The 22,713-nt window shown below is 40.4% G+C and overlaps 1 protein-coding gene across 3 annotated transcripts in view; it reads left to right on the top strand.

Annotated features, from left to right (window-relative positions):
* Positions 1-22,713, top strand: part of BMX (BMX non-receptor tyrosine kinase) — a 58,272-nt gene that overhangs the window by 24,156 nt on the left and 11,403 nt on the right. For 2 of the 3 annotated variants that reach the window (XM_084790761.1, XM_084790760.1), the window contains exons 7-16: positions 243-418; positions 1,086-1,142; positions 3,709-3,780; positions 4,656-4,709; positions 8,289-8,343; positions 10,180-10,259; positions 15,262-15,389; positions 18,922-18,996; positions 19,649-19,820; positions 22,334-22,550. In XM_084790761.1, coding sequence (XP_084646887.1) covers positions 243-418; positions 1,086-1,142; positions 3,709-3,780; positions 4,656-4,709; positions 8,289-8,343; positions 10,180-10,259; positions 15,262-15,389; positions 18,922-18,996; positions 19,649-19,820; positions 22,334-22,550 — 1,086 coding nt within the window. The remainder of the gene's footprint in view (positions 1-242; positions 419-1,085; positions 1,143-3,708; positions 3,781-4,655; positions 4,710-8,288; positions 8,344-10,179; positions 10,260-15,261; positions 15,390-18,921; positions 18,997-19,648; positions 19,821-22,333; positions 22,551-22,713) is intronic. The other variant, XM_084790762.1, reaches the window with a different exon arrangement.

Here is a 22,713-nt window from a genome sequence, read left to right as displayed (position 1 = left end):
ATAAACTGCTGGCCTATAAGACATAAACACCCAGCCTTACCACATTATGCAAGTGAGTTTCCAACTAGCAAAAGCATGAGTGAACAGTGAATGGTTCTACATCGTTATCAACGTTTAATCTTGTCCCTATGCCTCTCTCCTTTCCTTCCTTCCATCCTTCTTCTTTTGTGCAGGGACTGATGTATTTTGTTCCTGGATCTGTGCCTCATTTGTAATAGTATAAAATCTCTTGTCTTCCAAAGCTGAAGATTCCAAGGGCAGTTCCTGTTCTCAAAATGGATGCATCTTCCTCCAGTACCATTCTACCCCAATACGACAGCCACTTGAAGAAAGGTTATGCTTCCCAGCCAGCCATCAACATACGCTATATTCCAAGGGAAGACTGCCCTGACTGGTGGCAAGTGAGAAAACTGAAAAGGTAAAGCTACGCATTTTAGCTGGCTACCCGCAATATAGAACAAGCATTGCCCCATAGCCTCAGACCACAGCCTCAAAGCTGGTGGTGCAGCCCTTAGCTGAACTAAGGTGGTCATCTCCAAAAATATTCAGTATTCAAACTAGAAGAGTGGGGAAGCCAAGTGGCCCCCCTGGAGCTGATACAGATTTCAGTTATCCTATCTAACTTCCCTCAGGATAGCCTCAACATTTTAGTCTTTTACCTTTCTGGTCCCTCTTCCCCCAAAATAGCTGCACAATCCTAAACACAGAATGTAAAATGTCTCCCTTATATAAAAAAGGGAGTTTGGGGTAGGCTTGCTTAGTCGGTTTTTTTCAAGTTTTCAACCCAATGATGCTATCCAAACTCCTAATTGAAAGCACGTTGAAAGGGAGCGTATGTTTGGGTTCTGTACCATACCTGATGCTCGATAAATGTTTAACGGAATGGCAGCCAGATCAAGTGTTATCCTTTCCCTCTTTGCTGCCTCAGCCATCAGCCCCACCATACTGTCCACTGTCTGTCATCCTCACAGGGTAGTTGGCTTCCTTGCAAAGTGCTGCTGATGTCTGTCTCCCTGACACATTGGCTATCTCCTCTTGTGCTCTTATTCCTTGACTCTTCTCACCCTCATTATTTTTACTTAAAGCAAATGCCTTACTGTGCCTATGATGCAGCCGCAGAGTCATGTGGGACCTGAAAGAATGTAAGTGTGTACCATTGAATTTAAAGGTCTTTAAAATATAATAAGTTGTGGTTTTTCACTGTATGGCACAACTAGTTTCCAACTGTATTGTCTATACCTGATTGCTGAGGAAAGGGTTCCATTGCCCAGAGCTCTTATAGCTCTGGGCTGGCAAAATGACTCCATGCCTGACTACTGAGTTCAATCAGGTCACCTCTGGTCTGGTCTGATCTGATCTCAGATCTCCTTCAAGTTGTTGTAAGTTGTTCTCTGTCTCTGTCTCTCTCTGTCTCTCTCTGTCTCTCTGTCTCTCTGTGTCTCTGTCTCTCTGTGTCTCTCTCTCTCTCTCTCTCCCTCCCTCCCTCCCTCTCTCTCTCTCTCTCTCTCTCTCTCTCTCTCTCTCTCCCTCCCTCCCTCCCTCCCTCCCTCCCTCCCTCTCTCTCTCTCTCTCTCCCTCCCTCCCTCCCTCCCTCCCTCCCTCCCTCCCTCTCTCCCTCCCTCCCTCCCTCCCTCCCTCCCTCCCTCCCTCTCTCTCTCCCTCCCTCCCTCCCTCCCTCTCTCTCTCTCTCTCTCTCTCTCTCTCTCTCTCTTTCTCTCTCTCTCTCTCTCTCCCTCCCTCTCTCACACACACACACACTGAATGTAAAAACAACAACAAGGCTAAATAAATAGCTTTAACTTTCTTAATGAGAGGTTTTTTATAGAGGAGGAAGGCAAATGGCTCTTTTGCACGCAGGGGTGGGGGCTGGGGGTGAGTGGGAGGCTGTTTGAGCAGGTGAGGAGGAGGCATTTGAGCTTTTGAGAGCATTAAGAATTCTCTAGGCATTTCTTGAAACAAAGCCAGAGGAGGATTTCCTTGCCAAAGCAGCTTGTCCCTGTGAATTGTAGTCTGGGGGGAAAAAAGGGCTGACTGTGAAGGCAAACAGGAAATGGGGTATAAATTGTAGACAAAGAAATTTTTGGACTTTGGGAAGAGGTAGATGGTTCTTCATGCCCTTAACACTCAGAATAAAAGAGATAAAGTGATGGACGGCAGAGGACTATACAAATCTTGCTCCTCTCTCTGTGTCCAGATGAGTCACAAGTTCAAGATACTTAGCTCTAATCACACCAACAGAGAGGAGAATACTTAACAAATATGTCCACAGGACATGCCAAGCAAACCTAGTCAGGTTGCCTGGTGATGCAGGTTTTCTGCCGCTGGCGTAATTTCCATCAGTGATAGCAGTTCTCACTTGTTCAAGATCACTGCTTCTCTGGAAGGGGAAATTTCAAGTGAAATCAGTTAAAACCTGAAACAAACCCCTTTGTCCTGTAACATTCAATAATCATACATTTGTAAATGTACTGTCAACACACACACGCACACGCGCGCGCACACACACACACACACACACACACACACACACACACACACACACACGGCACAGCTGTTACCTCAAGGGGGATAAGAGTTTATTTTGGAGCCAGATATAAGTGTCAATGGCCAGGAGCACAAATTGAGGTCACCCCAAATTCCATATTCTAATGAGGTAGCAGTTTCATGAAGTTTTTATAGAAATAAAACACAAAGTCATTTAAAAAAATTTTTTTTCAATGGGTGGAAACATCTGGTAGCGGGGAACTATAGCAAAGTACGAGTGCCTGTTTGTAGGCCTCAGACGTTGCAAGAATTTAGCTTTGGGGTTTGTGGAAGCGGGTGCTTGTTAGGTCTCAAATAAACTGGAGACAAATGGCTCATTAGCATATCAAAGCAGATGTTGGTGAACTCTGCCAACTCTCAATACTTGTTGCTACTCTTAGCACTTCTCACCCCACCCCATCCTAAACCTCTCCCTCCCTAGGAGAAGCTTCCATTTCCCTTCCCCCAGCGCCTCTTCCCTGCGTTACAGCTATTTTGGCTACACCACTCTTGGTTGGTGGCTCCTCTTTTGCGCTCGCTCTCTCTCTCTCTCTCTTCTCTCTCTCTCTCTCTCTCTCTCTCTCTCTCTCTCTCTCTCTCTCTCTCTCTCTCTCTCTCTCTCTCTCCTCTCCTCTCATGGTCCACTTTAGTCTTCAGACCCTGTTCAGCCACGACTCTTCCCTCTGCCTGCTTTCTCCATTGAATCTACAATAAAAATCTTCTCCATACTATGGGAGTCATCATGTCCTTTTATTTCCTTTTTCAGTGGTCTGTTAAGTTAATACATTGAGAAAGGCTTTTACTGTCAGTCACAGGGATGATAGGTCAGGCACAGAGATGGACAAGAAATGGCTAAGAAGAGATAAGTCAAAATTATTTCTGGGCTAGGTGGGGTAGCATATGCTTCTGATCCTAGCATTTGGGAGATAGAGACAGGCAAATTTCTGTGAGTTTGAGGACAACCTGGTCTGTAAAGTGAGTCCAGGACAGCCAGGGCTGTTACACAGAGAAACCTTGTCTCAGAAAACAAAACAACAAAATTAGGTTCTGGACATGCAACGTTCCAATTTTTCCATAATCACTGATGCTCTGATCTGTTGGCCTTGCAGAAGGTTCAGTGGAAGGTATGACTGCTTTCCAGGAACTTTCACGTTTGCCTCATTAACCATGCATCTTTATGTGCAGTGAGGAAGATGTTGCCTGCAGTAACCAAGTGGAAAGAAATATTGCATATCACAGCACCTCAAAGATGTCATGGTAAATCCAATCAAGATGCTATTTTATACTCAAAATTTACTTCCATTTGCAGAAAAACTAACCAAATTTGAAATAAGTTTGCAATGAGGCTTTACATGCAAGCTAAATATAATCCAAAAAGGTCCATGTAATTTGCCTCTGAACACATAGGTGGATCTCATTGTGGGTTTGTTGGTTAAAGTTTTCTCACACTGATTATCCCTACTTATCACTCATGAAGTATTCTGGTACTACGATACCCTGGCTCAGGCACCTCTACCAAGAGAAAAGGCAAGGCAGAATAAATCATTACCCTCTTAGAATAGCTCTGTGCACATCAACAATATTTCAAAAACATTCTACTTTATTTGTGTGTGCATGAGTGTTTTTGCTGCATATATGTAAGTGTACCATATATGTGTGGTGCCCACAGAGGCCAGAAGAGGCCATAGGATCCCATGGAAATGGAGTTACAGATGGGTGCTGAGAACTGAACCAAAGCCCTCTGCAAGAGCAGGAAAATCTCTTAACCTCTGAGCCAGCTCTCCAAGTCCAGCACCAACATTTTAAACTTCATACTGTGACCATATTTGAAGGAATCTTCATGTGTTTCATAAGTGTGTTCTTATGAACAATCTAAACAACCTGATTGAGTACCCAGCAGCCTCTTGTGTTAAAGAGCCATTTTCTTATTGCACTGACTACAAACTCAACTTATGAGTGACTCCTTTTTCACTTTGTTGATACCTTTCCCAAGTGCAAAGGAGAAACCTAGAAGTCTTAAGTTTGTAATAGGTATAAAATAAGTAAGAGATGTGGTATTGCTATACTAGGCCTTTGGATAGTTTCTTGGTTTGCTTGTTTGGCATTCATGCTGTTTCTCAACTGTTCTTAAGGGGATTCCCTGAGTCAAGTTCATCTGAAGAAGAGGAAAATCTGGATGATTACGAGTGAGTGTGGAAAGTCTTCTATGTTCTTCTAAAACTAGAATTAGATAGTTTTATTTGATTCCTTGAAGGCATTAAAATAAATGGCTTGATCTTTCTCAGCAGGCTGTATTTACCTGGCTAAATTCAGGTGAGGCTCTGGACCATTTTTCTAAGTGGTAGCTGGAAGTGAACTTGGTCATTATCAATGAAGATATTTCCCCCTATCAGAAGCATCTAAACCTATTTCATATATTCATTGGATTTATCACATGCTCAGTATTTTCATTTTTTAGATAAATAATGCAATGTTTCTGTTCATTTGTTATTTGCTGAAGCCCTCTAATCAAGGTAATGTTTGAAAGCACTTACTGAGGCATTTGAAAGCACTAATTCCACATAATACCACACTGAGCTACTCAAGATAACAGCATTTATGTTTATAGAGTCTTATTCACAGGGTGACCTTATTATTTGGCATTCAAGTTGGGTTCCCTGACAGAGAGACAAGTTCCAATAGACATCTGGCATAAATTGATCTGTTATGGAAAATATTAAAGTTCTTTCCAAAATTCAAGATTTTTTGGCATTCTATAAATATTGACATTATTGTCTCCTAGATTTAAAAATTTGTGTTAAAGAAAAATTAGAATAATATAGTATTTTATATTTTGCAGATATTCAATATTCAAATCCCTTCTCAGGTGACTATATGCTATGCCTAAGGCTAACTGGGACAATGGAGGGTATATACCATCTCACCTTTTATATCCAAATCCATGTATTTATTCTTGAACCTTTCTTCCTTTTATTTACCCATAGGTATATATCCTAGATCAAGAAATTTTTAACTTTTTCTACTCACAGCCTTCCCCCTTCTTACCAGAGAAAGTTTTGTGACCCTAAGTATATAGAGTTATAAAATAAATGTAGAAACCAACCTTTTACTGACAATAAATCGTAAAGGATTTTATTTTAAAGCAATTTTTAATATATATATAACTTTGCCATTCATTAAAGTTGAAGGCAAATTTACTTGTTTATATTACATAAAGAATTAGACATTGGTTGAATATCAGATAATGAGGGAAGAAAGTTTTCAATGTTTTACAGAGTTGATTGATTTTTTTAAAAAAATATTTTGCATTATCTCATTTTATATGTATGAGTGTTTTACCTGCATGTATGTGTACCACTTGCATGCCTAGTACCCAGAGAAGCCAGAAGAGAGTCTGAGATCCTCTGGAACTGAAGTTAGAGCCAGTTGTGTGCCACCATGTGGGTGCTGGGAATTTAACTCAGGCCCTCTGGAAGAGCAGCTAGTGTTCTTAGTCACTGAGGCACCTGATCAATATTTTTGGTTTTATAGTTATCAGTGTTAAGAATACTACTTTGCATGGAGACATAGTATAAAATGTAAAATGGTTAGGGTCATTTTAGGAATTGTTGAAAAGTCTGCTCTAATGGTAAACCAAAATTCATTGAATAATTGTTTTAATGAAACTCCAATAAACAGTTCAAATAAAAATTATTAAAATGAAATAAAATGCAAAGAGAAACTGATTTGATATTCACATGCCAAGAAATATGGTAGAAAAAATTAAATCTTTGTTTTCAGTAATTAAACTACTATGTTTTTATGAGAGCAAAAAACTTAGCACATATAGTACAAATACTGTGATCCATAAAACACAGTAGCCTTGACTCTGGGATATGCTGTTTCAGATAGCATCTATTGGTGTTATGAGTCTGGCGAGACTCCCATTGCAAAGTGCACATATTATAGGTTCAAAACAAGGCTACAGTGAAGTTGTATGATACAACAAAAGCGAGCACTGTCAGAAATAACTGATTTATTATAAAATTAAATTTTCTTTGCTATGCTTTCAGGAACCTTTTACTATTGCCATGTCTGCGACCCGACCCCATATTCAATTATTCAATCCTACATGGGAGTCCCAATCCATGTTTTAAGAAGCTATATTCTGTTTGGTGGTGGTGGCAGTGCACGCCTGTAATTCTAGCACTTGGGAGGCAGAGGCAGGCAGATCTGTGAGTTCAAGGCCAGCCTGGTCTACAGAGTGAGTTCCAGAACAGCCAGGGTTACACAGAGAAACCCTGTCTTGAAAAACAAACAAACAAAAACAAAAACAAAAAAGAAAAGAAAGTTTTGGGTTGTTTGTTTGTTTGTTTGTTTGTTTAATCCCAAGTGCTGGGATTAAAGGCATGCGCCACCATGCCCGGTCCTATATCACATTTTTAAATGGCCTTTTGATTAGCTGTTATTAGATTGAAATGTGAGTTAAAAAGGAAACTATCATTAATTCCTCGTGTTCATTAAACATTTGTAAGGGTAGAGTTAAAAGGGGCTTCTTAAGATCAGGCCCATAATAGTGAAAAGTTGGTTGTCAATTGGGAAGAGGGAGCCTCAGATGAGGACTTGCCCTCCCACTGTGGCCATGAGGCATTTTCTTAATTGCTAATTGAGATGGAGTGGCCAGGCCACTGTGGACTGCACCATCTCTAGGCAGGCAGGTCTACATCATATAATAAAGTTGGCTGAGTAGACCAGCAGAAGCTAGGCAGTAAGCTGTGTTCTCCACTGCTGTCTACTTCAAGCCTCTGCTTTGCGTTCCTGCATCGGTTTCCCTTGATGATGTCTGTAACCTGAAAGCTCAAATGAACCATTTCCTCCCCAACTTGCTTTTGGTATTGTGTTTATCACAGCAACGTAAAGTAAATTGGGATATCCTCCTTCCTACTCTAGTTCTTGTTCACTGGGAGGACACCTTCTACCTTGCTTTTCTCCCACAAGCCTTCCTGGCCACCTTCACTCTTCTTAGAGCATGGCTTTTCTTTTCAGGTGTTACCTTCTAGTCAGTTCCTCCTGGTTCTCCAAAGCCCGTGCACCTCGTACCCTACTCATTCCGATATGTGACATTTTAGCCCAAGCCAGAGGGCCACAGACATAGCTAAACTCAAACAAGACACAGATTTTTGTTGCGCTTCGCATACAGAGTAAGACATGATGTTCCTAGCTCACTAATTAGAAGATCAAAGGTTACTTTTTTTTTTAAAGAAAAAGAATTCTACTTGGCTTTCCCACATATCTTTGCCTCCTGTCTGGATATCATCTTAGATGTTTATCACTTCCTGTTCTAAAGAAGAAATTTTAAAAGTATTTGCTTTGAAAATAGTTTATATAAAATGTGTTTCTATTGGGTTATTAAAATAAAACGATGGAGTTGAAAGATAAGAGTGTTTATCATTGGCCACCCTGTCTTTCCCATTGGAATTGTCATTGGTCTAATCTCTGGTCCTCGTCCAAAACAGTAAAATGTAAGCTAATTTACAAGTCACCAGGAAGTACTCTCGCAGCCTATACACAACTTGATATTATGTAGGCCTCACCCCAAAAGCAGAAGTGGGTGACAGAGACTAAGAATCTGTGTTTTGAAAATAGCCTTAGGTAATGCTAGCTAATAAATAGGTTTTAAAAAATCAATAATACAGGCTGATGCCCCATTTTATACACTCAAAAGTTGAGGGACAAATTGTATAATTTTAAAATTATTAATTCTCAAATCTAGAATTCTTTTGCAGCTGGTTTGCCGGGAATATGTCCAGGTCACAATCTGAGCAGTTACTGAGACAAAAGGTAAATAATAATATAGTCTTTCCCTTACATAACCCAAAGAATCTGTGTGCATGTGTGTGTGGGTGCATGCATGCATGTGCTTGTGTGTGTGTGTGTGTGTGTGTGTGTGTGTGTGTGTGTGTGTGTGTGTGTGTGTGTATTTTAAGCATGCATTCCTACTACTAAGCTACACCTCCAGCCCAAGAATGTCTGTTTCTGGCTGGTCCGAAGGTGAATGCATTTCTCCAAGAACCATTTTTGCTAATGTTTCCACTCACTATGGCATTGGCTGTCCAACCTTTGGGTTACTAGCATCTTCTGTTGTCTTATCTGTTGCTGTCTAATGAACACCACAAGGTGTAGGTGGCACTCTAGTTACTGAATGGCTTGCTGTCCCTTTGCCATGTACTTAAAAACCTTTCTTTAAAAACAAATAAGCCACCACTAAAAACAAACTTAGTGGCTTGAAACTGAGAGTTTGGATTTCTCACAGTTCTGTGAGTCAGCTGATCCAGTCGAATGTTTTGCTGATGGATGGCTGAGGATGGGTAGCCATGACTGGCAACTGGGGTGGCACATTTTTCCTTGTACAGCCTCTCCAAGTGTCTGGTTTGGGTCCTCTTCATCGAATAGAAAACCTTCAAAAAGGACAAGCTCAGCAGTGCAAGTACGTAGGGACTCTCTGCTTCGGCAGAGCTTATTCCTCATTGCAAGTCACATGACCCAGGCCAAAGTCAAAGTGGGAAGAGATATCACAGAATTACAAATAGGAGAGACAATTCCATGCTTCAGGGCTGGTAATGGAACCCATATGGTATCATATGCTAGGCATGCTGTCTTAGTTACTTTTCAATTGCTATGAAGAGACACCATAAGCAAAGCAACTTATATAAGAAAGTATACAGTTTCAGTTTCTTGGTGAAGAAGAATTGCAGCAGGCAGGCAGGCATGGTGCTGGAGCAGCAGCTGAAAGTTTACATGCTGACACAACAACCACCAGACACAGAGAGCCAAGTGGAATGGTGTGAGCTTTTGAAACCTCAACCCCTACCCCGAGAAGCACACATCCTCATCCTCCAAACAAGGCCACACCTCCTAATCCTTCCTAAACAGTTCCACCAACCCAGGACCAATCGTTCAAATATATGAGCCTATGGGAGCCATTCTCGTTCAAGACAACACACATACTCTCTACTACCAAGCTGTATACTGTTGGCCCAAGAAAAAATGGCTTAATGTGAGTTATCAATGTAATTATTTTCCTCAGCTGGCTTTCACTGCTCATTAGCATCTAAACCAGAGGATATACGATGTGATATGTACTTGATTTTATTGCTAATTCGTATGAATTTACCTAAAATAAATTATTTTGATCTCTGAAAATGGTACTTTGGTACAAGTCAGTCTAATAAAACAGTAAATACACAGATTATATTTTGAGATATACTCAACAGAATGTGATATATTTGTCATATATGCTTCCAAATCATATTTCTCAAACAAGGGAACATTAAGCTTTCATAAGTATAAAACAGAAAAAAATATTCAAGAGTTGCAAATTATCTAGAAAAGAAGAGTTCATACAGGATGAGTCTACAAAGATATTGATTTGGGTGAGGATAAAACTCAGTGGTAACACCCTGGGTCCAAAAAAGAAAAACAAAAGGAAGGGAAGGAGACAAAGAATTGAATGAGAAAAGGAAGAAAGCTAAGCAGTGGGACCCATCTGTGCCAACTGTTGCCTAACCTGTTCCTTTGGTGACCTTTAAAATGGATCTACAAAAAAAAATTTTTTTTGCCTACTGCCTATATAAAAAATCATTTTCAAAACCAATAAAAAGTATTCCTCCTTTTCAGGGAAAAGAAGGAGCATTTATGGTTAGAAACTCCAGCCAGGTGGGAATGTACACAGTGTCCTTATTTAGTAAGGCTGTGAAGTAAGTACAATATAGATTGATTTCTTTTCTCTTCTTGTGACTGTTGTTTGAAAACGATGACTGCTGAGTCATATTTTGAGATGAGACACCACTCTTGAACTCTGGAATTTGAGACCAAAGTATTTGTGTTGAATATGGTCATTAGCCATTGCCTTCCCACCCTCTACTTTCCAAAGGCTATGCTCTGAGTGACCCTTTCCTGTCCATTGCAGAGTGCTGTGAGGACCGCATACCTCCATAAACATTAATTGAAACAGAAGCCCAAATCCCTTCGAGTCAGGCCTGAGCCTACTAAGAGAACAATAAAAGATAGCAATAACACGGCTAAGCTCTCAACCCAATTGTCTGCTGAGCTAAGAAGCTTGCCCCAGTGGCCAGCTCTCAGTGAGCCTTTCCGGTGGGGTTGAATCAAGGTCACTGTGTTCTCTGAGTAGCTTTGATCTGTCCGTTGGCCTTTGCCGGTGACAGTTGTAGTTCAAAGTGAGATTTCTTATCCCATTTCAGACCTTTATTACATTGAGCAAATTTCTTAACCTGTTCTGAGCCTGAACTTTCTCATTTGAAAGGGATACATAATAAGGATTTTTCTTAATTTTTATTTCATGTGCATTGGTGTTTTGCCTGCACATATGTCTATGTGAGGGTGTTGGATCCCCTGGAAATGGAATTATAGACAGTTGTAAATTGCCAAGTGGATGCTGGGAATTGAACCCTGGTCCCCTGGGAGAACAGCCAATGTTCGCAATCACTGAACCATCTCTCTAGCTCCATAATAATGATTTTTAATGCATACAAAGCAACAAGGTGTTGTTTAAAAGAACAGCAATAGTTACTGCAGATTAGGCCTGTGAGCAATTGGTGTGGGCAGAGACAACGAGGGTGTGGATGGAGACAACGAGGGTATAGGCGGGTGGGGGTGGAGACAAGGAGGACATGGGCGGAAACAATGAGGGCATGGGCGGGGCGGGGCGGAGACAAGGAGGGGCGGGGACGGGACGTGGGCGGAGACGAGGAGGGGCTGGGGAGGGACGGGTCAATTACACCTGATAAAATACTTCTGGCATTCACATCAGTAGTACTTGTCCAAAGATTGTGTGTTCATTCAACAGAGAGCCACAGTATTTTGTTTTGTATTTTTGTTTTTCGAGGCAGGGTTTCTCTGTGTAGTCCTGGCTGTCCTGGACTCACTCTGTAGACCAGGCTGACCTCGAACTCACAGCGATTCTCCAGCCTCTGCCTCCAGAGTGCTGGGATTAAAGGCGTGCACCACCATGCCTGGCGAGCCACAGTATTTTAATTCACCAACCTAACAATGGCTTTGAGGCGGCCAAATGTGAACTAAAAGCCTAATTAAAGTGGTACAATTTTGTATTACTTAATATACGTAGTTTAATAAATTTGAATTACCATGGAAAGGCCTATGTTAGAATTACTAACCACTTGGATGTGCTCTATGTAGTCGTGCTAATGAATAAATATGGGTTTACCCTTTTAAAAAATGATTTTTATGTTCTATGAGTGAGATCATTTAATATGTATATTAGATTAAGATACTGTCTGGCACATAGTAATGTCAAACTAGGGAATAGGTATTGTTAACGGTGTTGCTGGGAAGAAAGAGTAGTTCAGCCTAACCTTGCATGCCCAACATTTGGGTGCATAAGACTTCCCAGCATCATCTCATCAAAGTCATCATCATCAGGAGGCCCCACCGGAAGCCAATTTTCTCAAGCCTCCAACTCTCAAGCCTCCCACCTTAGTGTCCCCAGTGCTGGATTATAAGCATGCACCTTCCAGAGTTGTATAAGTCACTTTCCCATGGGCTAGTATCTCTTTTATTCCTTGTAAAGCACCCCCCACACACACACACACAGAATATGTAGGAAAACTGTTTTCCTTTCTACTCTTTAAAGATAAGGAGACTGGGGTTCAAACAGGACTCTTAAATACCAGCCCATAAGACTGAATAAATGCCCATCTGAAGCTAGGCCACCACCAACCAAATAATGAAGCCATATCTCTTTATCTACTCGTGTGTCTGTGAAACCCTCAGTGTTTGGGGGACGGAGGCTGGGCTGACACTTAATTGATTGGACCATTTGAAAGAAATATTTCTTAACCACTAGATTGAATGACTTTTTAAGACATGTGCCCCATCCCACAGAGCATACATATGTATTTGTAATAGTTAGAAGACAAAAGTATTTTATTTTGAGAGTTCTTTTGCAGCATACCTCCTTCCAACTTGAAAAAACAGGGTGCATCTTGAATGACCAGACAGCATTTCCTAATACCAGAATCCAGAAATAGTAGAATAGCACAAATACCAGATTTTACACGGTCATCAACGGAAACAAATCTAAGAACTAGAGAACAGTATGTTAACTAAGTATCAAAATAGCTCTGGCCCTCTGGATAGAGTCAGATGTCCTCCTCTTTGAACTTGATCACCCCAAATTCGTTTTTTAAGTTGATCCTGTAGAAAAAAATGGAATTAAATGAAAGCAATATTTTTTAAATTTTTTTGAAGTTATAATTTAATTACAGAATTTCTCCCTTGTTCTACCTCCCTCCAACCCTCTCCTATATGAATCTCTGATCTCCTTCAAATGTATGGCCTTTTTTAAAGCAATTGTTACTGTATATATATTCATAAATACAACCTGTTGAGTCCATGCCTTAGGGTTTTTGCTGCTGCAACAAAATACCACAACCAAAAAGCAAGTTGAGGAGAAAGGGTTCATTTGGCTTACATTTCCAAATCGTAGTCCAGCTTTGGAGGAAGTCAGTACAGGAACTCAAGCAGGGCAGGAACCTGGAGGCAGGAGCTGATGTAGGGGCTGTAGAGGGGTGCAGCTTAGTGCCTTGCTTCTCTTGGCTTCCTTGACCTGCTTTTTAAAAAATATTTTATTAATTTATTCATATTACATTTCAATTGTTAGCCCATTCCTTGTATCTTCCCATTCCTCCCTCCCTCCCGTTTTCCCCTTACTCCCCTCCCCTCTGTCTGTGACTGAGGGGGGACCTCCTCCTCCTGTATATGCTCATAGGGTATTAAGTCTCTTCTTGGTAGCCTGCTATCCTTCCTCTAAGTGCCACCAGGCCTCCCCATCAAGGGGACATGTTGACCTGCTTTCTTACAGAACTCAGGACCACCAGCCCAGAGATGGCACTTACCCACCATGGGCTGAGCCCTACCCCACTGATCACTAATTGAGAAAATGCCTTATAGTTGGCTCTTATGGAGCCATTTCCTCTACTGAGGCTCTTTCGTCTCTGATGACTCCAGTTTGTGTCAAGTTGACACAAAACCAGCCAATAGAGCCCATATAATGTTACTTGTATATATGTCTCCAGGGCCAACTGTTTGGCATTGGATAACCAATTGTTGCGCCCTTCCCTGGGAGAACCACCTCTCCTGCTCCCAGCTTTACTCAGTTGCCTGGAGTTCTTTGTGTGGGGTTGAGGCCTTATGGGCTTTTCCTCATCCAGTTTGGCATGTTTACCAGTGTCATTCTGACATTACCAGGAAACAAATCTCACAGCAAACTCCCTAATCCTCTGGCTCTTACCGTCGTCTTTCCATTCCCTCTTCTTAGGTGCAGTAGTTTTTATAGGCATATCTACTGAAACTGGGAAAGCAAAACCCATTATGAAACGTCAGCAGCTCATACTGACACTACCAGCAGATCAGCTATTTGCAACACAGAAAAATACCCTTTCTTTTCCTCCCTTTTTTAAATTGAAATGTTTAACTTGGTTAATATTCTCACAAGAGCAATTGATGAACTGGACTCTAAAATCTAAAACAGGCATAATGTTCCTGACTAGCCTGAATCATTGTGCATGGACTCATCACAATATTCTAGAACTGGAGGAAAAGAAAAAATGGTTTGGTTTGTTTTTATTTGAATTCGTTAATTTATTTACTTACTGTATATCCTGACTGCAGTTTCCCCTGCCTCTTCTCGCCCCAGCCCCAGCCCCTCCCCTCCCCCTGCTGTCTTCCTCCCTTTCTCTTCAGAAAAGGGGAGGCCTTCCACACGTATCAACTAGTGTTGGCATATCGGAGTTGCAGTAAGACTAGGCACTTCCTCTCTGGTTTAGGCTAGAAGAGGCAACCCAGTAGGGGGAAAAAGTCCCAAAAGCAGGCAACAGAGTCAGAGAGAGCTGGGATGAAAGGTGTGTACCACTACCACCTGGCCCAAAAGAAAATGTGTAATGTGGAAAGTATGTGCAATGTGGTTACTGGCTCACAGTATGGTCTGACACACAGCAGATGCCTGGTAACAACTCGGGTTGTTGCTGCTTGGAGACAGCAATTGTAGATATTTAAGTATAGTATGGGCCCATGCTTTTCTTCGTGCTTGTCCTACTCCCAAAGAACTCTAGAGTGAGAATACACTCAACCTAATCATCTTTGCCCACAAAGCTTTCTCCCCATTATTATCTTAAAATGGAATTTATGTTCTCAAATGATCCTAAAGAACTTCGAGGCTCTTAGACAAACATAGATTCTGTAGATCTTTTTATACTTTCTAAGGGAATAATAGTATATGAAATTAATTTTTTCCAAAAATTATTATTATTACTTATTAACTCTGATGTGGGGTACTCATATATGGAGGTCACAGGACAATTTGTACAAGTCAGTTCTCTCCTTCCAGCATGTAGCTCATAGTGGCTGAATTCAAGTTGTCATGGTTGATTACAGGAACTTTTACTGGCTGAGTCATTTGCTAGCACCTAAAGTTGAAATTTTATTGAGCATATAATTTTGTATTTGCACAAAGGACATGCTGAATTTAGAGAGGATCCCTCTTCTATAATTACTGATTGTCAGGATGCTTTCAGAGAAATGCAGATGTCAAGTCTGAGTAACTTATCCTGTCCTCCTACTCCCACATTTGTAAATAGATTCAAAATACTTACTCACTCCTTAGTTCATCAAAATTTGGTTGCTTGTTTCAAACATTCTAACATTGTCTTTCTTCCTTACTAGTGATAAAAAAGGAACTGTCAAACATTACCACGTGCATACCAATGCTGAAAATAAATTATACCTGGCTGAAAACTACTGCTTTGATTCCATTCCAAAGCTCATTCACTATCACCAACACAATTCAGCAGGTAACTTACTTCAGTTGTTTCTTTTATGGGCTCCCACAGATACATGTCAATTGCCTTGGGTACCACTGATCCTCTTAATATTCTTGATTAATATGGTATTAAGAAATGAGGGGGAAATGCTATCAATCTCTCTGCTGTGATTTGTGGCTCACACCTCCTCAAATACAACACAACCCACTCTATAAAACTAGAAGTAATAAAGTTTTGAGTAAGTTGAGTGACTTAACAAAATTCTTTCTTGTAGATTATATATATATATATATATATATATATATATATATATATATATATATAATTATGTGTGGATATGCCTTGTGTATATAAATGCAGTACCCACAGAGGGCAGAAGATGGCATCAGATCTGCAGTAACAGATGGTTGAGTGCCACCTAATGTGGGTGCTGAGAACCAAACTAAGGTCCCCTGAAAGGCTGAGCAGTACAGTGAGTGCTCTTAACCACTGAACCATCTCTCAAGACCCCAAAGGAAATTTGTTTTAATACAACTATTTATTTCCAGGTCTTTTTCCTTGCCCATAAGAGCAAGTTGATTATAAAATTTAAATATTACAGAAATGTGCATAATTGGATGGGTAACTTCTCAGCACAGGATAGTGTCAATGATGACATATTTTTGTATATAGATACTAATGTTTGCTATATATAAATTACATATTCATAAACATTACAGTTTATAGAGATAAGGTCATTATCTGCGGAATGTTCAATTTGTTCTCCTTACTAGGCCTGCCTTAGAGGACTTTCCAAGCAAATATTCATGGCCTACCTGGTTCTCTTTAACTGCTATGTAGAATTCTATCACATTTTGCTGTAGTCCTCTGGTGAATAGTAATGGATCATGTTTTTACATGTTAATGGATATTTTACTGCATAGCACTGCACATTTGCTTAACTGATTCTCTTGCTAGTTTCTAAGACAAAGGTTATTAACATTCAAAAACTAAAAGCTGCAGAAGTGTATACTCCTACTAATAAATATTTCTTTCATATTTAGTATCTGTTTTTCTCTTAAAATATTATTTAAGTGATGAGTATCCTTATTTTCTGTAATAGTACTTCTGTGAAGGGGTATAATATATGTTGTGTAGGTGTGTGTGTGTGTGCATATGTGTGTAAAGGCTTGAAGTATGTGTGATTTTTTTTACTTTTTATTGATCCTTTATGAATTTCACATCATGCATCCCAGTCCCACTTGCCTTTCTGTCCCTTTGTGTCTGCCTTCCACCCTTGCAACCTCCCCCACAAAAAGGAAAATAAAAACAAAACAAGAAAGAAAACATTTCAGCATGGGAGCTGAAGCATGTCATGGTATGCCCCACAGTACATCCTTTTGTCCACACATCTTTATTTACAAATGTTCTTTGCAGTGAGTCATTGGTCTGGTTTGAGGTCTCTGACTTCTGTTACATTATCAATACTGGATCCTCACCAGGACTTCTCTTGGACATCCATTGTTGCCAAGTGTCATGGATCTGCAAGACTGGCTCCCTCATGCACTCCACCAGTTCATAGATGGGGTAGATGTTGGAGTGGGCCAACTCAAAGTGCTAGATCTGGACCTGCATGGTGGCTGAGTTGGTCAGCCTGGCAGCTCTCCTGAAACCACAACATCAGGATGAGCTCTCCAGCACTATCTCAGCTAGTTCACCCAATGCCACAGCCAGAGGCAAGGGATGGGTCCAACTCTCCTGCTCTCATGCCCTTTGAACTAGCTTTCCCATCTGCCCCAGTTGTAAGACTGTGGTGTTGTTGTTAGGAGCTATGTGATATTTTGAATGAGAAAGACCTCACAGGCTCATATGTTTGAAGGCACAGAGAATGGCACTATTTGAAAGAATTAGAAGGACTAGGAGGTGTGGCCTTATTGAGGTAGGTGTGACCTGGTTGGAGGAAGTGTTGAAAGCTACATCCTGATCCGAAGGGTTAGAGGAACCATAGCAACTCTCTTTGCTTCCCACCACCTTAGGTAATGAGTTCTTTTTCAAGAGTTACCTTAGTCATGGTGTCTCTACACAACAATAAAGCAGTGACTAAGACAAGGTCAATACTGGTGCCTTCCTCCCTACTCTCCACCTTATTTTTGACCAGCATATCTCACTGAACCTGGATCTCACTGATTTGGTTGTTCTGGCTGACCATCAGTCTCCAGGGATCTGCCTGTCTCTGCCTTCTCAATGGTACAATTAAAGATGGACACCATGGTGCCAGATTTTTACACGGGTACTGGGGATCTGAACTCACATCATAATGCTTGTGCTGCAAATGTTTTGCTAACTGTGCCATCTCCCAGGTCTGTAACAGTATCCATTACAGGCAATGACTTGGCGAATTTCCAACAGTGAGTGAAAATGAATCTTTGGCTCTGCATCTATGCAGTGCTACTACATCTGACTTGATTTCAGTTCCATTTTGGTTCTTGCATGTGTGTGTTTTTCAAATTTCTTCAATTGTTTAGCTTAACCATAGCAACTCTTCGGAAAGTAATTATATGAGCAATACCACTAAATGAACGATTGCATCTTAGAGGATACACAGGATAAAAAAAGATATTAAGGTGTTTATTTATCATTGTGTTTTCTAAATATCATTTCATTAAATCTTCAGTTTGTCAGTGTGTTTTATGACTCACACAATGGTTGTTATAGCTGTAGCTGCACATATAGATATTTCAAAAGAAGGTATTAATTTCTAATTTATTTTTAATTAAAAATTTTATCACAAAGACATTGCATTTCTAATAGAAATCATAAGATGCAAACTACTTTCAAAATAATCATAATTTCTCTTACACAAAGGTTGTATGTATGTATAAATATACATATATTTCTATATGGATATTCATATGCTTTTGAAAAATAAAAACTTATACTATGTGTGCTGGTATTTATTTCTGCTGATTAAAGGTTTGGTATTAAAAACATTTGATAAATATTTCTAAAAAGAAAACAAATACCTAAATAGGAAGGAAGGGAAATCACATGTGTGGTAGTTTTAAGTAGGAAACCATCTTAAAGTGATTAAAGCAATAATCATTTACTCTTTTCAGTGGTTTCTTTGAAGATACTATAAGCATGATTATTTTAATTCAAGTTTACCATACCTATATGTAAATGAAAATGGCTTGAAAGTTTAACATAAATTGCAAATAGATTTAATTTCACTATTACTTTTTAGGTGTAAATATATATGTTTATTATTCGAGGGTTTTCAGATTTGTGTGCTATTTATTTGCATTTGTAAATGTAGGACTGGAAAAATATAGTAACATATGAATGAGAAAAATTATGTAAAAGTTTCCATCTAGTACCTAGTCCCTATGGAATGTCACATGAAGTGACTGGCTCTTTTAGATTCTTGCATTAAATGAGTTTGCTGATTCAAGTCACTGAACATTCATCTGTACACTCATCATTGATTCACTTTCTGTATTTTAACTTACTGGGAGAATGTGAAGTGATTCTATGTAACATGATATGATGATAATGTGACAATATGCTGCTGATTCTATTGCAGGCATGATCACACGGCTCCGCCACCCAGTGTCAACCAAGGCCAACAAAGTCCCGGTGTCTGTGGCTCTAGGAAGTGGTATGGACACACCCTTGGGCTCTGAAACTCCATTTCCTACCATTTTGGGGGTTCAAACACATGTGATCACCTAACTGACACATGATGGATGACAGGAAGGAAGTCTTTGTTCAGACTGTACCAGGGGAAAATTTAGTCTAATTTGTTTCATTCATTTGTTTTTTTAAACTATCTACACAGCTTTAAAAAAAACACACACACAATTGTTTATTCTGACCAGCTATTGCCATTCGGCTCCAGCATCACTTGCCTGTCTTTTTTTTTTTTTTTTAACCTGGATGCTATGCCTTTTCCTATTTAGAGCCAGTTCTCAACTCTGTATTTGGGGTAATAACAGCCACGTTGATCACAATTTAATTTGTTTTTACAAAAAAAAAATCTAACAATGTTTTACCAACTTAAGAGCATTAAGCATCTTTTGACATTAATTATCGTCAAGACGCTCCCAGATGGCAACAATACTTCCTTTTGACTCTTTGTGTCAAGAACTGCAGCTGCATTGAGAGCAGCATTTTCCTGTGATGGTTTTAAAAGTTATTAACTTCAAACGATCTCTTATTTTTCATTTTGTGGATACACAAATCTCATTGCAGAACAAATCACTTTCAAAGTTATTGGCACAGCCTCTAAGGTATCTGCCTTCCTTCCTTAGGAATTTGGGAACTGAAAAGAGAAGAGATTACCTTACTGAAGGAGCTGGGAAGCGGCCAGTTTGGAGTGGTCCAGCTGGGCAAGTGGAAGGGGCAGTACGATGTGGCTGTAAAGATGATCAAGGAGGGTGCCATGTCAGAAGATGAATTCTTTCAGGAGGCCCAGACCATGATGTAAGTTTCTCCCCGGGAATGACAATGTTGAATCTCCGTAGAAGAACATTAACATTAGCAGTCCCTGTCCCTAACGTTTGCAAAGCTTGGCATATGTTGTAGATGTTGTACATATGTTGTAGATTTAGGAATGATATTTTGGCCTAACAAGCTGTTAAACAAAATCAGTGTTATGCTCCTAATTTGACAAGTAGACCTGCACAACACCTTGAAAGCCCATGTCTGAATTTAGAATATTTTTGATTCTATTGAGAAAGTAGACACTGGCCTATATGTCTTTAGATTCTCTACCCTCAATCATTTTCCTGCTCACAACTTTGTCCTGCGCTACCAAGGGCCTTAGTAGTTATATGTAGATACATCACCCAGTATATCCAAATTCCCTTCACAGCTCCCATAAACAACAATGCGTTAGTCAGTGGTATTGGTTAGGAATAGCATGGCTTCCTCTTGAAGGAACAAACTCAAGGATGGTCTTCAGGAGTCCTGGGGTGGGCAAACCCTTCACACTTAGAAACCCTTTCAACTCAGGCAGAACAGCATGGCTGGTCACTTTTTTTTTTTTAGAAAACTAATCAGGGAGGATCCAAAAGTGTTCTATCAGGGCCTTGGTGCAGAGATGGCTCAGACAGTAAAGTGCTGCCTGCGCTGCATGAGCTCAATCCTTTGTGCCCATGTTAAAAAGCTGGATGTGGTGATGCATGCTTGCAATCCCAGAGCTAAGGAGGAGGAGGAAGCAGGCTGATCTCTGCCATTCGCTCTCCAGCCAACCTTGTCTAACTGAGGAATCTAAGGTCTCAATGAAAGACCCTGTCTCACAGGCCAAGGCAGATGGCTCTGCAGGAGTGGCAGCCAGGGCTGACGGCTCTCCTCCACCATACACACATTCAATACACTTGAAATATGCAGGTCCTTTTATTGCTGTGAAAACCAAAGGCAACATGGAGAGGGAAGGATTTATTTGGCTTACATATCCCCATCTATTGAAAGAACTATTCAGCAGTTTACTGAGACATGCTTACAGGCAAATACTCCAGGCCCATTTCCTTGGTAATTTCCTTTCAAACATCAAAAGAGACAGGGAAGTTGCAACCATCCCTTCTAATATACCTGAAGAATTGTTCAGAAGTAGAGATGCTATATGAATACAAACCTTTGGCCAGGGCTGTCTTAATGGACATATCACTCCCTATTAGCAAGGACTCTACCCCACCCAGTACTTGCTTTTATGCTGTTTTCATCATTGCAAAAGAAAATTTTCTTTTTGTTTGGTTGGCAGTTTTGAGACCGAGTCTTACTTTGTAGCCCAGAGTGGCCTGAAAGTTACTGTGTAACCCAACTTAGCCTTAAAATCACAGTAACTCCCCTGTCTCATGTTCCTAAGTGTAGGGAAGACAGGTGTGAGCTATCATGCTTAAGTCAAATTAAGTTGTAAAAATTATTTTTCCCTATTCTCATTTTTCCCCAGAACTTTCAAACTATGCAGCTACTTCTGTCCTTGATAACTACACTGTTATATAAAACTAAAGAAATCTCCTTGGTGTCCCCCTTTCACCGAGCATAAAATTCTTTCTAAAAATTTTTCTCGGGTACATGGTATAGCCAGTGTCTCCTGGTGAAATATTAAAGTGTATCTTGTCATTAAAGAGTTCTATAAATAATCTGTAAAGCTGATCCAAGCTTTGGGGAGGTGGAGATAGCAACACTGCTGGGGCTTACTGCGCAGTCAGCCTATGAGGCTGGGCAAAGCTTCAGGCCAGTGAAAGACCCCTTCTCAGAGGAGACTGGTGGCCTTTCTGAAGATTACACCTGAGGTTGTCCTTTGGCCTCCACACACAAACATATATGTATATGCACACATGTGCGCACACACACAAGCACACACACAAGCATTTTGTAAAAATGAAAAAAAAGGAGAGAGAGAACAAGAAAAGATACAAAAAAATCATATGTAGTTTCACTTCCTTGAAAAGTAACCATTTAGGGGGAGTATTATTGTTGTTGTTTGGGGTTGTTTGTTTGTTTGTTTGTTTGTTTTTATTGGGTTTTCCAGACATGGTTTCTCAGTAGCCTTGGCTGTCCTGGACTCACTTTGTAGACCAGCCTGGCCTCAAAGTCACAGAGATCCACCTGCCTCTGCCTCCCGAGTGCTGGGATTAAAGGCCTGTGCCACTGCACCTGGCTAGCATCAACTATTTTTGGTGTTATATACACTTTTCAAATTATAATATCTTTCTACACATACCACTATCGTGATTCACAAGAGAAAAGGCGAGTGCCATACCTCCAGACTGAGAGCCCTGCTGAGTGGCTGCCAGATTTGCGAGTCTCAGATCTGAGGCAAAGCACTGTTTTCCTTTGTGCCTCCAAAGATTATTGCTTCCCCAAACAAGCTCCTAAGATCCCTGTTCTCTTTCTTTGTTTAGGTAGAAGGAATGAGACTCTGCTCATCCTTGCTCAGGCCATCTTGAAAAAATGAACTTTTTAAATCGATTCTTTTTTTTTTTTTTCAGGAAACTCAGTCATCCCAAGCTGGTTAAATTCTATGGAGTATGTTCAAAGAAATACCCCATCTACATAGTAACCGAGTATATAACGAATGGCTGCTTGCTCGATTACCTGAAGAGTCATGGGAAAGGACTAGAAAGTTCCCAGCTCTTAGAAATGTGTTACGATGTCTGTGAAGGCATGGCCTTCTTGGAGAGCCACCAGTTCATACATCGGGATTTGGTAAGGAGAGAAGGAGCCAGCTCCCAGGTCCCTGCTCAGAGAGAGGGCTGCTGGGACCGTTGACAAAGAGAAGGCCTTTGCTTTTCCTTTGCTCATTTGTGCCTCCCGTGAGCCTCATACTTTTGCCATCAAAAGACCACAGTCTTAGAATAAAATCTTTAAG

The sequence above is a fragment of the Acomys minous genome (assembly GCF_964271855.1).
Source record: "Acomys minous genome assembly, chromosome: 7".
In the NCBI taxonomy this organism is placed as follows: Eukaryota; Metazoa; Chordata; class Mammalia; order Rodentia; family Muridae; genus Acomys; species Acomys minous.
This window is presented reverse-complemented; position numbering and strand designations above follow the sequence as displayed.